The sequence below is a fragment of the Lepidochelys kempii genome, chromosome 17 (genome assembly GCF_965140265.1).
Source record: "Lepidochelys kempii isolate rLepKem1 chromosome 17, rLepKem1.hap2, whole genome shotgun sequence".
In the NCBI taxonomy this organism is placed as follows: domain Eukaryota; kingdom Metazoa; phylum Chordata; order Testudines; family Cheloniidae; genus Lepidochelys; species Lepidochelys kempii.
In genome coordinates, this window is record NC_133272.1 from 14,072,571 (window position 1) to 14,084,682 (window position 12,112).

At 39.4% G+C, this 12,112-nt stretch overlaps 1 protein-coding gene across 10 annotated transcripts in view; it reads right to left on the reverse strand.

Annotated features, from left to right (window-relative positions):
* Window positions 1-12,112, reverse strand: part of AUTS2 (activator of transcription and developmental regulator AUTS2) — a 990,679-nt gene that overhangs the window by 13,892 nt on the left and 964,675 nt on the right. For 8 of the 10 annotated variants that reach the window (XM_073315293.1, XM_073315300.1, XM_073315295.1 and 5 more), the window contains 5 exons: window positions 8,097-8,192; window positions 6,688-6,759; window positions 4,886-4,954; window positions 4,295-4,324; window positions 2,398-2,469 (listed from right to left, as the gene is read on the reverse strand). In XM_073315293.1, the coding sequence (XP_073171394.1) occupies window positions 2,398-2,469; window positions 4,295-4,324; window positions 4,886-4,954; window positions 6,688-6,759; window positions 8,097-8,192 (339 nt within the window). The remainder of the gene's footprint in view (window positions 1-2,397; window positions 2,470-4,294; window positions 4,325-4,885; window positions 4,955-6,687; window positions 6,760-8,096; window positions 8,193-12,112) is intronic. The other 2 variants (XM_073315299.1, XM_073315298.1) reach the window with 1 other exon arrangement.

Below are 12,112 nucleotides of genomic sequence, written 5' to 3' on the forward strand. Positions count from 1 at the left end.
AACACTCCCAAATTGTATTGATAAAGGACCACCACAGATGGATTAAGAACTAAGCACCATTTGCTGAATGTGCTGGCTTACCTTACAAGAGCACTGAAGAAGAGCTGATATACTTTACATTGCGCCCCAATGTAAAGTACATTAGGCCTGGATTCAGGAAAATATCCCTGTTCGGGAACGCCCTCACCCGGGTGTTTCAAGTTAATTAAATGCTTAAGTGCCTGATCCAATGCCCACTGAAATCACTGGAAAGACTCCTATTGATTTCAGAGAGTGTCAGACCAGGCTGTAAGTGCATCCCTGAATTGGGATGGACTTAAGCATGTGCTTTCCTGAATCCAGGCCATAATGGGACTGTTTTTTTGTTTCTATATTCATACAGCACCTAGCATAATGGGAATCCTGGTCCATGACTGGGACTCCTAGGTGCTGTGGGAATACACATAGTCAATAATAATAATAGGCCAGATTATGGCATATACACACTGGCCTGTGTAAGAGGCAATGTAAACTACCGTGGGAGCTTTAGCAAGGCTTTTAATCAGCCGGACTATGCCTCAGGAGCTCCCTGGTATTCAGGAAGAATGCACAGGCTGCATAAGACCTTAGGATGATGCAGTTTGCTCCCCTCTTATTTGATAGTGTGGAGGAGAGCTTTCTCCTTCCCAAACCTGGGGCTCTAGGAGTCTCTGTGCTCCTCCAGCCACTGAGACTGCAACTGCACCTAGCACCTTATGTAAGGCTGCACATGGGAGCAAGGATCCTTGTGTCCTGCCCCAGCCTGACAGCTACACCTGGGCAAGGCCCAGTCTGGTTTAGTCATAGAAAGCTGTATGAGCACAAGTGCTGTTTGATGTTAATATGCTAGGTTGCAAAGCACAGTTCCATTAACTTCTTGGGGTGCAGGAAGCAAACTGTGCCTTATGGAAATGATAAAAAAGACAGACCAATGAAGGTTTGTGTGTAAGGAGGAGGGCGATTGCCACCAGCAAGTTTCAAAAATACCTTTGGAACTGAATAATGAAACGTATTTTCTGGGCATGTTTGGAAAAGTGAATAGAATCAGCCTCACACAGACAAGCAAAAGCCTCCATAGTTCTACTCTGCATATTTAAACATGGGAGTGTAACTGAAGCATTAGATAAATGCTTCACCAATGCAAAAACAGCACCTCGTATGATTTAGAAGTTTGCCTACATGATCTTTCACTGAGCATCAAATCACAGAGGATTCAAAGAATGTAGATAATGGCAAAGATAATTTCATTTCTAGAAAAAATCCTTTCAATATTTTTTTTTTAAAAAGACATAACTCTCTAGGTCAATAATTGTCTCTCTTTTTGGTAATGGGAAGATGAATGAAGATCACTGGCAGGGGAAACATAAGGAAGCAAAGAGGAGAGATTCATCTACTGCAGCAAATTAACCTGTCAACCTTGTTTAAAAGGGTTGTTTTTAAACTCTGCTAGCTCCAGGCTTTAGTAACTGTTCAACATCTCCATATACTGTATAGATATGACTTGTTACAATTGACTCACATACTCAGGATCTCTAAAGTGATATGAAAACCATGTTCATTTTGCAACATGTACAAGTTTCTAACACACAATCAGCTCAGCCTACGGACTCATCTGAAGTTGAAAGTATTCACAGCAGAGAATCCCAATGGCTTACTGACTATTAATTAGCTCAGAGGTTCAGGAATTATTTGAAAAATATAATGGAAATATCCTAAAAGGAAAAAAACAAAAACAAAATCACACACTCACCAAGCCACTGGACAATCAAAACACCATTATAATATGAATGACAATTAACCCTAACGATTAAATTCATTAGTTATTTTATGTTTGTACAACACCTAGCATAATGGGGCCCCAACCTGGTTGTGCTTTTTCAGTGCCACAGCCAACAATAATTAAAGCTGGTGAAGATATATTAGACAGCATGGCAGAGGGAGAAGAGGGAAGCTCCTTGTGCCTTCTAATATCCTGGAACACCATTAAAGTCAACAGAAGATATGCATTTTAAGCCCCAGACTGCTTTTTAACATCTCAACCACTGTATTTTCACTTCTGGTCTATAAATAGAACAAATCTCGCAGTTCATACACATCCTCCACTTAGCTCTTCCCAGTCACCAGTTGGCGTTGAAAGTTTATGTTCTAATGTCCCTGGCCACTAATGACACAGACATTTCCTGAGTGATTGCGTCTAGGATCCTACAGATCAATTAAGCCTTCAACGTGAAACAGAAATAAGAGACTAAAATGTTTCTGTGCTCCACAGTGTCATTTCAATGATGGTAGAGCAGAGCTCAGGATGAGTGGTGAACCTTTTCCACCACAGATTTGCACTAAGCAGCTCCCCACAGAGGAGTGACTGCCAAAAGGACTGACCTTGACTTTTTGTTGGTGATGATATATCTGCCAGGCGATATGAACGTGCATAGCACACCACTTTCCAGGTTTCTGGAGAAACAAAGAAGTGACATGAAATCAAGAACCATCAGAGACACGTGACACTTTTCTGTGGTTATAGGTTACAAGCTTCACTGATTCACTGCATCCAGAGAAAAGGGGCCATGAGGGACCTGGTTTTGGCTCCCTGATTCTCTGCCATGGCACAGACCCTGATTAGGCAACTATCTCCTGCTGGAGATAGCCAGCCATTTCCTCCCAACTCCTGTCCCGTGCATTAGGAAGGTGGCACAGGAGATGCCTTTGCCAGTGTGAGGCCCACTGGGGAATCCCTCACATCAGGACAATGGCAGATAAAAAATGTTGCAGGTCGTCTTTGCTTCCTTTGCACCGCCACAGGAGCAAAGTGGGGCAGAGATTCTGCCCCTGGATTAGGGCTTTCTCTGTCCCTCCAGAAACACTATGGGTCATCACCTTCTCAAAAAAACAAAAATCCATCTTTCGTTTTATCAGCTCTTCTAATGCCAGCTAGCGCTACTCAGCTGGCTGAGAACATGGCTTATCTCAGCTAAAATCAATGATGCGGTATATGCTAATCTACATCAGCTATTTTGCATAAGTAGAGCACTTCACAACTGTACATCAAGTGCAATGATTCTAAAACACTAGCTTCATCAACAAAGAGGTGAAAAGAAATCACTTTTTTTTTAAATCACCCCAGCGCTTAAAATGAGCCTGACTCCCCACTATAACTTCGTCAACTTTGCCTTCAAGTCCTTCCACAATTTACTTTTAGCTGTGGGATATGTTGAAGAAGTTCGCAGGCCAGTCAACTCACCCTTGTTGTGTGGGTGAAACCCTGTTTAACCTCACCCTCTGAATCTCTCCTCTAACCTGTATTTCATATTATTACTGAAACACACGCTGTAAAACACCTGCTAGTGCTATTTGTTTGTCTGCTAAGAGTTCAGGAAGTCATTTCTTAAAAGGACACATCTAGGATATTCCTTCCCAAACACTGTTAATTAACCATATGTACTCCACATCTAACATCTGTTCAGATACAAAAACAGTCATAGGAATGAGGAGAATTCTTCAAGCCACCTGTGGCTTAAAGGCTGTACAATCTGGCAGTATTCTTATAAGCCTGAACTTCATAGGCAGCATAACATGGCAAACAGCTCTATTTTCTGTTTCTATGTTTTTTTCTTTTTTAGAGCTTTTATAGAGCAAGCAATTATTACAAAACAAAAACACCCAACCTTCTGCACATCCATTGAGTCGAGCTATGCTAGTGACTATATGGAGCTCTTGTCTCCGTATTTTCAAAAAGTTAGACCGCCAAAGAAACTTATAAAAATTAAAAAGGCAACAGTACTGCTTTGAGGTGATCTCTTAATTCCTGGCTTTTCACGTCTGAACTGGATTGTCTGTCTAAATTTAACTGTAAGCTTCTTGGGGGTAGGACCCTTGTCTCAGTTCAAGTTTGGTACAGCACTGAGCAACACTGATATTGCAAAATAGATAATAAAAGACTAAATCCAGCAGTCTTTTCTCAGGTAAAACAAAAACAGAGTTTTGCCTGGCTAGTATTGCAGGATTTGGCTCAGTAAACCTTGTGAGTCAGAAAGATAGAAAGCTCATCGTATTTAACCTCCAGAATTCATTGTGTTAGTGGGTTCTGTGAGAAGCACAAACATTAACTTCAAAACCATGCATATTTCACTTGAGCGACCACAAGATAGAGGTATAGAGGGACCTACCACGCTATTTAACAAACATGTCGCACATGTTCCAGATAAAACAGGGCACTCCTTCATAATTAGTCTGCATTTTTAACCCACTGGGAGGAGTGTATCAGAGGAAAGTGTCTTACCCTCAACATGGGCCTGAACGGATCTGTCAACTGTGAAGAAAAAATGACAACTTGGTTACATGCCTGTCACTCAAACAATTGCTCTAATTAACAAATTTGTATTGCCTCATTAGGAGATGAAATTAAAATGTTATCATTTTACTTTCAAATGAAGTCCTTTTGGAGAATAATTAGTCCTTTTCCTCGGTATTAGAACCAATCTCCTTCCCCCTCCCCCATGACTGTTGTACATAAGTGTTGACAAGTAACTAAACAAGTCTCATAAAGAGCATTCTGCCCTCCGGCACTATTATTAATTTGTTGATTTAACACTATAAAAATGGAAATTTTGCTAATTTGGAGAAAAACATGGCTAATGCCTTTGGGCAAATTTCTGTTCATATATTTCTAAAGTGGCTAACTCGGGAGGAAATTGGGAAGGGGTCTTGGCCACCTTTCTGCAGATCTGCTGGAAAGGATTGGGTTGGAACTGGCTGGAATGGCACTTTGAAAGTGCCACCACAAACCAGCAACTGTGTCCGTTCAGTGACTATGGTTTTAAAAAAGGGCACCTGGTGCTCTACTTATAAAATTTGAATAGACAATACAGACTGGCATTGACCGGTTGTCGATGGTTTCTCTGCAACGGATCAGCTTTGACTTAAAAGAGGGATTTTCACACTGGAACAAATGTGGATAAAGAATGTTTACACAAAAAGCATTTTTTGTTTGTTTGTTTTTGGCCAGATATTTTCGGTCATCCTCCTTTGCTCATGCTTCAGCTATTTATGTTTTGACTAGCTTCAATAAATAGCAATGAAAATATAAAATAAATTCATTAGTTATTTCTGACAGGTTTGGATGTCCCTCTTGAAATGCCGTGATAAAAGGGAAGGGAGGATTACAGATATAAGAGGATGCTTTGCAGGAAGCAATGACAGCATACTATATTATCTTGGAACAATCAAAACTATGCTACAAGTTGAAAGGAAGTATACAGCTAAATGACTTAATGGAAGATGCTCTCGTTATCTTTTCAACTAGATGAATACACAGAAACAAAAATGCACAATTTGTTTTGGTACAAAGCCAAAGTGCGGCACCAGCTGAGTTGGGACCCAGCATAAAACTCATAATTCAACACCTGCAAATAGCCTTACAATACATAAAAGCTGGGCCACCTATAGCAGCATGGATTTTTTTCATTGCTTTCAAATAGGGAGTTCTGCTTAACAACTGACAGGATAACATCACTCATTGTAAACAACAATTAACAGATGAATATAAATTCCTAGCCTGCCTATGGACATTCATCACCAGGATTCATTTTCCTGTAAAATGGAAAAATGCCGACAGCTGAACGGTCAAGACCAAAATAAATAATTAAAATGTGCAATTTGGTCTTAAAAATCCAAGAGTGCCAAACGATCAACCAAGTGCATCAATATTTCATCAGCATAATCAATACTATAGTAAATATGGGACTACATGTCATAATCCAATTATAGCCTATCAGCATAAAACTTGTGGATGTTTATAAACCTTATAATAGATTTGGAGTTTATCCTTTTACTCATGAGGATGTTACAGGAAAGGGCTTTTCCATTGCATGGTATATGCTTTGTGCTAATGATTAAAGACCATTCCTTTAAGTTGTTATGAGCCTGATCATCCACCCATTGATGTTAATGGTAAAATTCCCATTGACTTTAATTGTGCAGGATTAAGCATTTCTAATGCCTTGTCTACACTTTATGGCAGTGTGCAGAGTATAGGCACTTTGTACGTAGCAAAATGCTGCTGTGAAAGGCCAGCTGCGTCCATGCGTATCACTGCAGTGTGTAGCTGCACAAGGCAGTGAAAGGCTCCAGCAGGTGGAAGAAGCAGGGAAAGGTTCCGGCACCGGGGAGCTTGATCTTTTCCCAGCTGCCTCCTTGCTGCCAGAGCCTCTCCCCGCTACCAGAGCCTTTCACTACAGCAGGGAAAGACCCCAGCAGCAGGAAGGCTGTGGGACACGATGCTGCTACAAATAGCAGTATTCAGGTGGGAGGCACTGCTTGGTTATGTAAAGAGCAATGTCTGGTATATACCCTAGGGCTCAAATGTGGAGTGCACTCTATTCTACTTGCCTAAGCCACGCATCACCGTCCACACTGCTATTTATACCCCTCCTAGGTGGGTGTGCAGTGCCCGTGCTCTACAAGCTCCCATAAGTGTAGACCTAACTTAAGATGCTCTTCTAGGTACCTGACGGGTCCTACCTCAGCACGGGGGATGGCCTGGATGACCTCTAATGTCCCTTCCTGCCCTACATTTCTATCAATCTATGACAGAGTCTCTCGTATTACTAAATTATCTGGATTATTAGTTTTAGTGGCATTCTCATCTAAAATGGCATAACATTTCCAACATACCCTGGGGTCTTTCTGCAGGAGGGTATGTGGGACAGTTCCCGGTCTGGCTGCGACATCAATAGGATTGGAAGTCTACAAATGTTACAAGAAAATGTCGTGAGTTGTGACAAAATTAGTGGGTAAAAATTCCCTGTTTAGCGTTAATATTCCCCAAAGAATAAAGGTGGCATTTTAAAAGGGAAGGAACACATCATGGTTTAGTAAAATGTATAATACAGCCTCAATTTTCCAAACTTCATTGTCTGAGGTCTTCTGGTTATTCAAAACAGGGTGAACAGAATCATGTAACACAAGAGCAATAGTTACACTGAAAGTTCTGTCCATAGTCCAAAACTTGATTAGCCAGACTTATACAATGTCCGCAGTGGTATTTGGAGCATCAAGCTTGTACTGTATTACTCATCAATTTTAGCACCTGGAAATAATCCACTGATGGCTGTCAGTGACATCAATACACTGAAACAGACTAAGGATTCTAACTTCATTGTCAATACACAATTTATCAGTAATTTTTTTAGTTGTTACAATGCTATCATAAAATGGCAACACCTCTTTAAACAAACAAAAAGCCTTTCCCATGGTTTAGATTTAAATATTCATCCACTATAACAAAATGCATCACTCCAGGCATTGTAACTTCCCACATTAAAAAAAAACAAAAAGAATAGAAATCAGCTGCAGTACAACTAACAATTAAGCAGCAGTGTTGTTAACAGCCTGATTACCATACATATGAAGAACTCCACTAATGAACTGCAATCTACATATTCAATCAATAAACTGGATGGGCCTATTTAAGAAAAACAAAATCTTCTCTGCAGAGATTTACGCCCTGATCCAGCAAAGACCACAGGGCTATAGAGCCTGATTCTCTTCTTACTCAAGGATGACTTCATTAAAGCCAGAAGAATTACATTGGTTCACAGCAGATATAAATGAGGAGAACCAGGTTCATGGTTTTCGGTAATGGTGGAACTATCAGGTAACAGTAAATCAAGAAATGAATTTAAAAAAAACTTGTTTATTAAATGAACTTGCATCAGTTTTCAGATCAGTTATATCTGAAAATTAGTTGGCTAGATTCTGGACTGAGCTACCACAGTATAAACCTGAACTCCATTAAATTATTTCTCATTTCAGTTACACCAATGTAAAACTGGAGTTACCCAGCTATCGTCAGTGGGATTACTCCTGAATTACATTAGTGCAACTGATATTTGAATGGTTTCAGAGTAGCAGCCGTGTTAGTCTGTATCCGCAAAAAGAAAAGGAGGACTTGTGGCACCGTAGAGACTAACAAATTTATTTGAGCATAAGCTTTCGTGAGCTACAGCTCACTTCATCGGATGCATTCAAACCCTAAACCTAAACCAAATGTGAACAAATGCACAAGTAATTCTTATTTTTACCTTAGGTTGAAATGCTCCTTGTAGTGAGCCAAAAGGACCAGTGGGAGGAATCATGGGAGGAATACCTGATACAGCTGGAGGATAGGAGTGAAACAGCTGTAATCAAAAGATAAAAGAAAATAAGGAGACGTTTTCTAAATACAAATCTAGTAATTCGAGAGAGAGAGAGAGAGGAAGAAAGAAAGCATTCTTGTATAATATTAAGGAAATGAGACAGAGAAAATTGAAAAGCACTGAAAACATGATCTCACTGCAACAATGTTAGTTAAAGCAGTCAATGAAATGTTTACAAATGTCATGAATGTTTACTTTAGAACTTAAAAGTAGTTTACAAATCAAACAGCCAGCAAACTATTCCCTGGATTAGGACATCATAATATAAAAGGATCTTTTGCAATTGTTAATTTTTAAATTGGATAGAAGTCGCAGATTTTAAACTATATCAAAAAGGAGGGAGGAAGGCTAAGCCAAATAAGACTCTCAGAAAATTACTACTTAATTGAAAAAACAATTTTCTAAGGTTTTACTCCATTAAAACTCAATTAGTACTTTAGATTTTAATAGTTATCTGTAGGAAATCAGAAAATATACACAATTCTTACTTCATTAGCCTGTCTTAGAGGATATCCTGTCACAGCTAATATTAGAATAGAGATAATCTGATTTGCCAAAACCCATCATTTAAACAAATTGTTGTGGCAGCAAAAAAGTCTAAATTTAGAGTACCAATTTCTATAATGATAGAGCCCTGGAGCACAGAGGCACACAAATCTCTAGGGAATATATGCCTGAAATATACTCCGCTGGCCTCAAGGTACCTTCTTGTTTTAAATGAGCTCAGTCACACAAGCTTTTCTGTGTCGTGCACATGCGCAAACTGGAAAACAAACCAAATCAACCATACTGTTCAAACCTCATCCTGCCTTTGTGATCAGACTGTGAATCCCTTACTCATATGGAGGAGCTGTTCCTCATGTAATCAGTTCCACTGAAGTCAATGGGACTACTTGGGCAGCTGCCTACTGTGGGAGTCAGGGGTTGACAGTGTGACCTAAGGGTTTGTCTTCACTGAAGACTTAGCCTGGGATTTACCTGGGTGTTGTTCCTAACCCTTTTCCTGTCCACATACAAAAAATTCTGACCCAGATTTGGTGGTGCTTTAAACCCAGGCTGGCAGGCGTGTGTGTCATGTGTGACTGTTAAAAATCTACCTCCTAATAGAGCTGTTCTAAGATAAATCCTCTGTATATGCTACTTTTAAGATCAAAATAAATGCTGTTTTTCATGAGTTATTGGCTAATTGAATAGAAGTGGGACTGGGCAAAGTAAAAGATTGAACATGCAGAATGGGCACACACGAGGAAACCACATTCCCGTGTAAACCATATGTTTCAAGAGTTTTCATCAATTTATTTAATGTAATATACATATGTACATAAAGATAGACCTTTTTTCTGAGTCCCTTTTCCCTCCATTATCCTCTCTCACAAGGTCAGTTAATCATATTATAGTGACTGAGAGCTGATAAATTATTTCAATATCATAACTGTACCCAAAGGTTTATTATCTAAACAATATGGTATGAAGTCTCCTTTCATAGCACATTCCCATCGTTGCTTTTAATTATGTTTTATTTGAACCTGCTCTTTTCAAAGATGCAGAAAACATTTCCGGATTAGCTAATATTGAACTGAAGGCATTTGAGAAGTCATTATTAGGCAAGTGTCCTCCTTTACAGTAACTTTTAATGCCTAAAATGTGTTTGAAATACGCTAGTGTCTACTGCATTTAATTCTCCATATAATGTGTTCATTCCAAAAGGTGGAGAGAGACATATTATTTAATATGACTAATAATAAGGAATGGTTTCCTTACAGTTCTATAATTAAATATACGTTATCGTTCCTCAAGGTCAGAATTATTATAAAACACAGATATTTCTCAATTATCTCTGTATCAGTCAAACTAGGTTAGCGTTTATAGGTTATTTTTCATCTTCAGTGTTTCCTTTTGCCCTTGAATATCCTCAATTTGCACAATCTTTTCCTCTTCAGCTTTCCTCACTGGAAAATTCAGTGGCCACTTGTAAAATTGGACTACAGCTCCCCTGACATGCACCCCAATGATAATGCAAAGGCTAGTGGTTGTTTCTCTGATCTTGACCCAGCATCAACCATTCATAAGGGTAATTTCTTACTGTATTGCTTTAAGGTCCTGAAACAGAGAGAGATACTGTGACCAAAGAGGTCAAGAAAGGAGAAACAAATTATTTGAGCCTCTGCTCTAGACCACATGTATCTTTCTTCCCCATGTATTTTCAATTCTATGACAGATTGGATTCAATCCAAAACTGGCCTTACATTTGTTCTCCTGCAGTGTTAGTTTATTTGGTGAATGATTCTTCTTTTGGCTTTAAGACAATTGCCAGATTTTCTCAACGTAAGTCTAATTATCAGGGCAGGTCTACACTAGACACTTCTGCTGGTAAAGTTGGAGTGTGATTTTTTTACAGACATTTCCATGCTGCCAAAAGCCCTAGTGTCCTTTTTGGCAGTATAAGCTTCGTCTACACTAGTAGGGTTTGCCAGTATACATCAGCAAGCACCTCTTCTACTGCAGACTAGGCCTTAGTTTAAATAAGGATATGAATCCAGTGGCAGTATGTGACAAAAAGGCAACAAAATCTAAGAGTTTACAAAGCATCAGTCAGAAAGGCCATGATTACTTAAGCTATGTCTACTGATAGCACTACTATCAGTAAAACTTTTGTTGCTCAAGGGTGTGAAAAAACACCCCTTGACCAACATAAGTTCACCGACAAAAGTGCCGGGGCGGATAGCGCTATTTCTGTGGGAGATGCTCTCCTGCCGACATACCTACTGTCTCTTGTTGGAGGTGGTTGCATTATGCCGGCAGGAGACCTTTCTCCTGCCGGCAGAGAACGGCTACATGTGAGACCTTACAGCTGCAGCGGTACCGTTGTAAGGTCTGTAGTGTAGACATAGCCTTAGATTGTAAGCTCTTTGGGGGAAGGACCATCTTTTGTGTTTGTACAGCACCTAAAACAATGGGATCCTGGTCAAAGATTGGAGCTCCTAGGCTCTATAATAATATAAATAATAAAGAATAATAATATTTTACACCTTTTTTACTGTCACATTCTATTATTGACACATCATTGAACATAATGGGCCAAATTTCCAGCAGCTGTTAATTGGTGCAGCTCTACTGACTTCAACAGACACCCACCAATTTACACCAGCTAAGGATCTTGCCCCATAGGCTAGCAGATAACAACACAATGCCCTCCGTTAACATTTAGAAGGAAAATGGCATGATTTAGTTTGGTCGGATTTCTAGTAACTGCAGTTTTCATAAGAGAACTTGTCAATGTCAATTTGAAAAAGCTTATATAGATAAGTCACTCAATGATTTTCTGTAATCACCATTGACTGCTGTGCTTTATTTTCCTAATGCACGGTTATCTATTTCTCCGGTTCTGCATTCTTGCTTGAATCAACATGCCACATTGATGATAACGTATCTTATAAACTGATGTGAAACCCAGTGACTAAGGGTGGAGTCCTGCTTTAAACAAATCATATAAGCATGTGAGTGATTTCACTCATGTGAGTAAAAGTGCTCCCATGCATGCATGTTTGCAGGATTGAGCCCTAACATTTCATACAAAGGCCTCAATCCTGCAAAACACCTATATATGGACTTAAAATTACGCAGACGAGTCTTATTGAAGATCAATGGGAGTATTCACATGCTCGAAGTTAGGCATGTGAGTAAATTTTTTTCAGCGTCTGGGCCTAAATAGGTTCCAAAGTGAGCAAAACAAACAATAAAAGAATCCAACCATCATCTCATTTTTCTTGCCCAGTTCCACTTCTAAACAAAACCAACATGAAAAGCCAAGTGCTTTGCAGAGTTCTGAATAATACTGATGCAGTAACTCATTCTCTAATCAAAATATCATTATGAGAGTGAGAAAATTCTCTCCGTAGCCA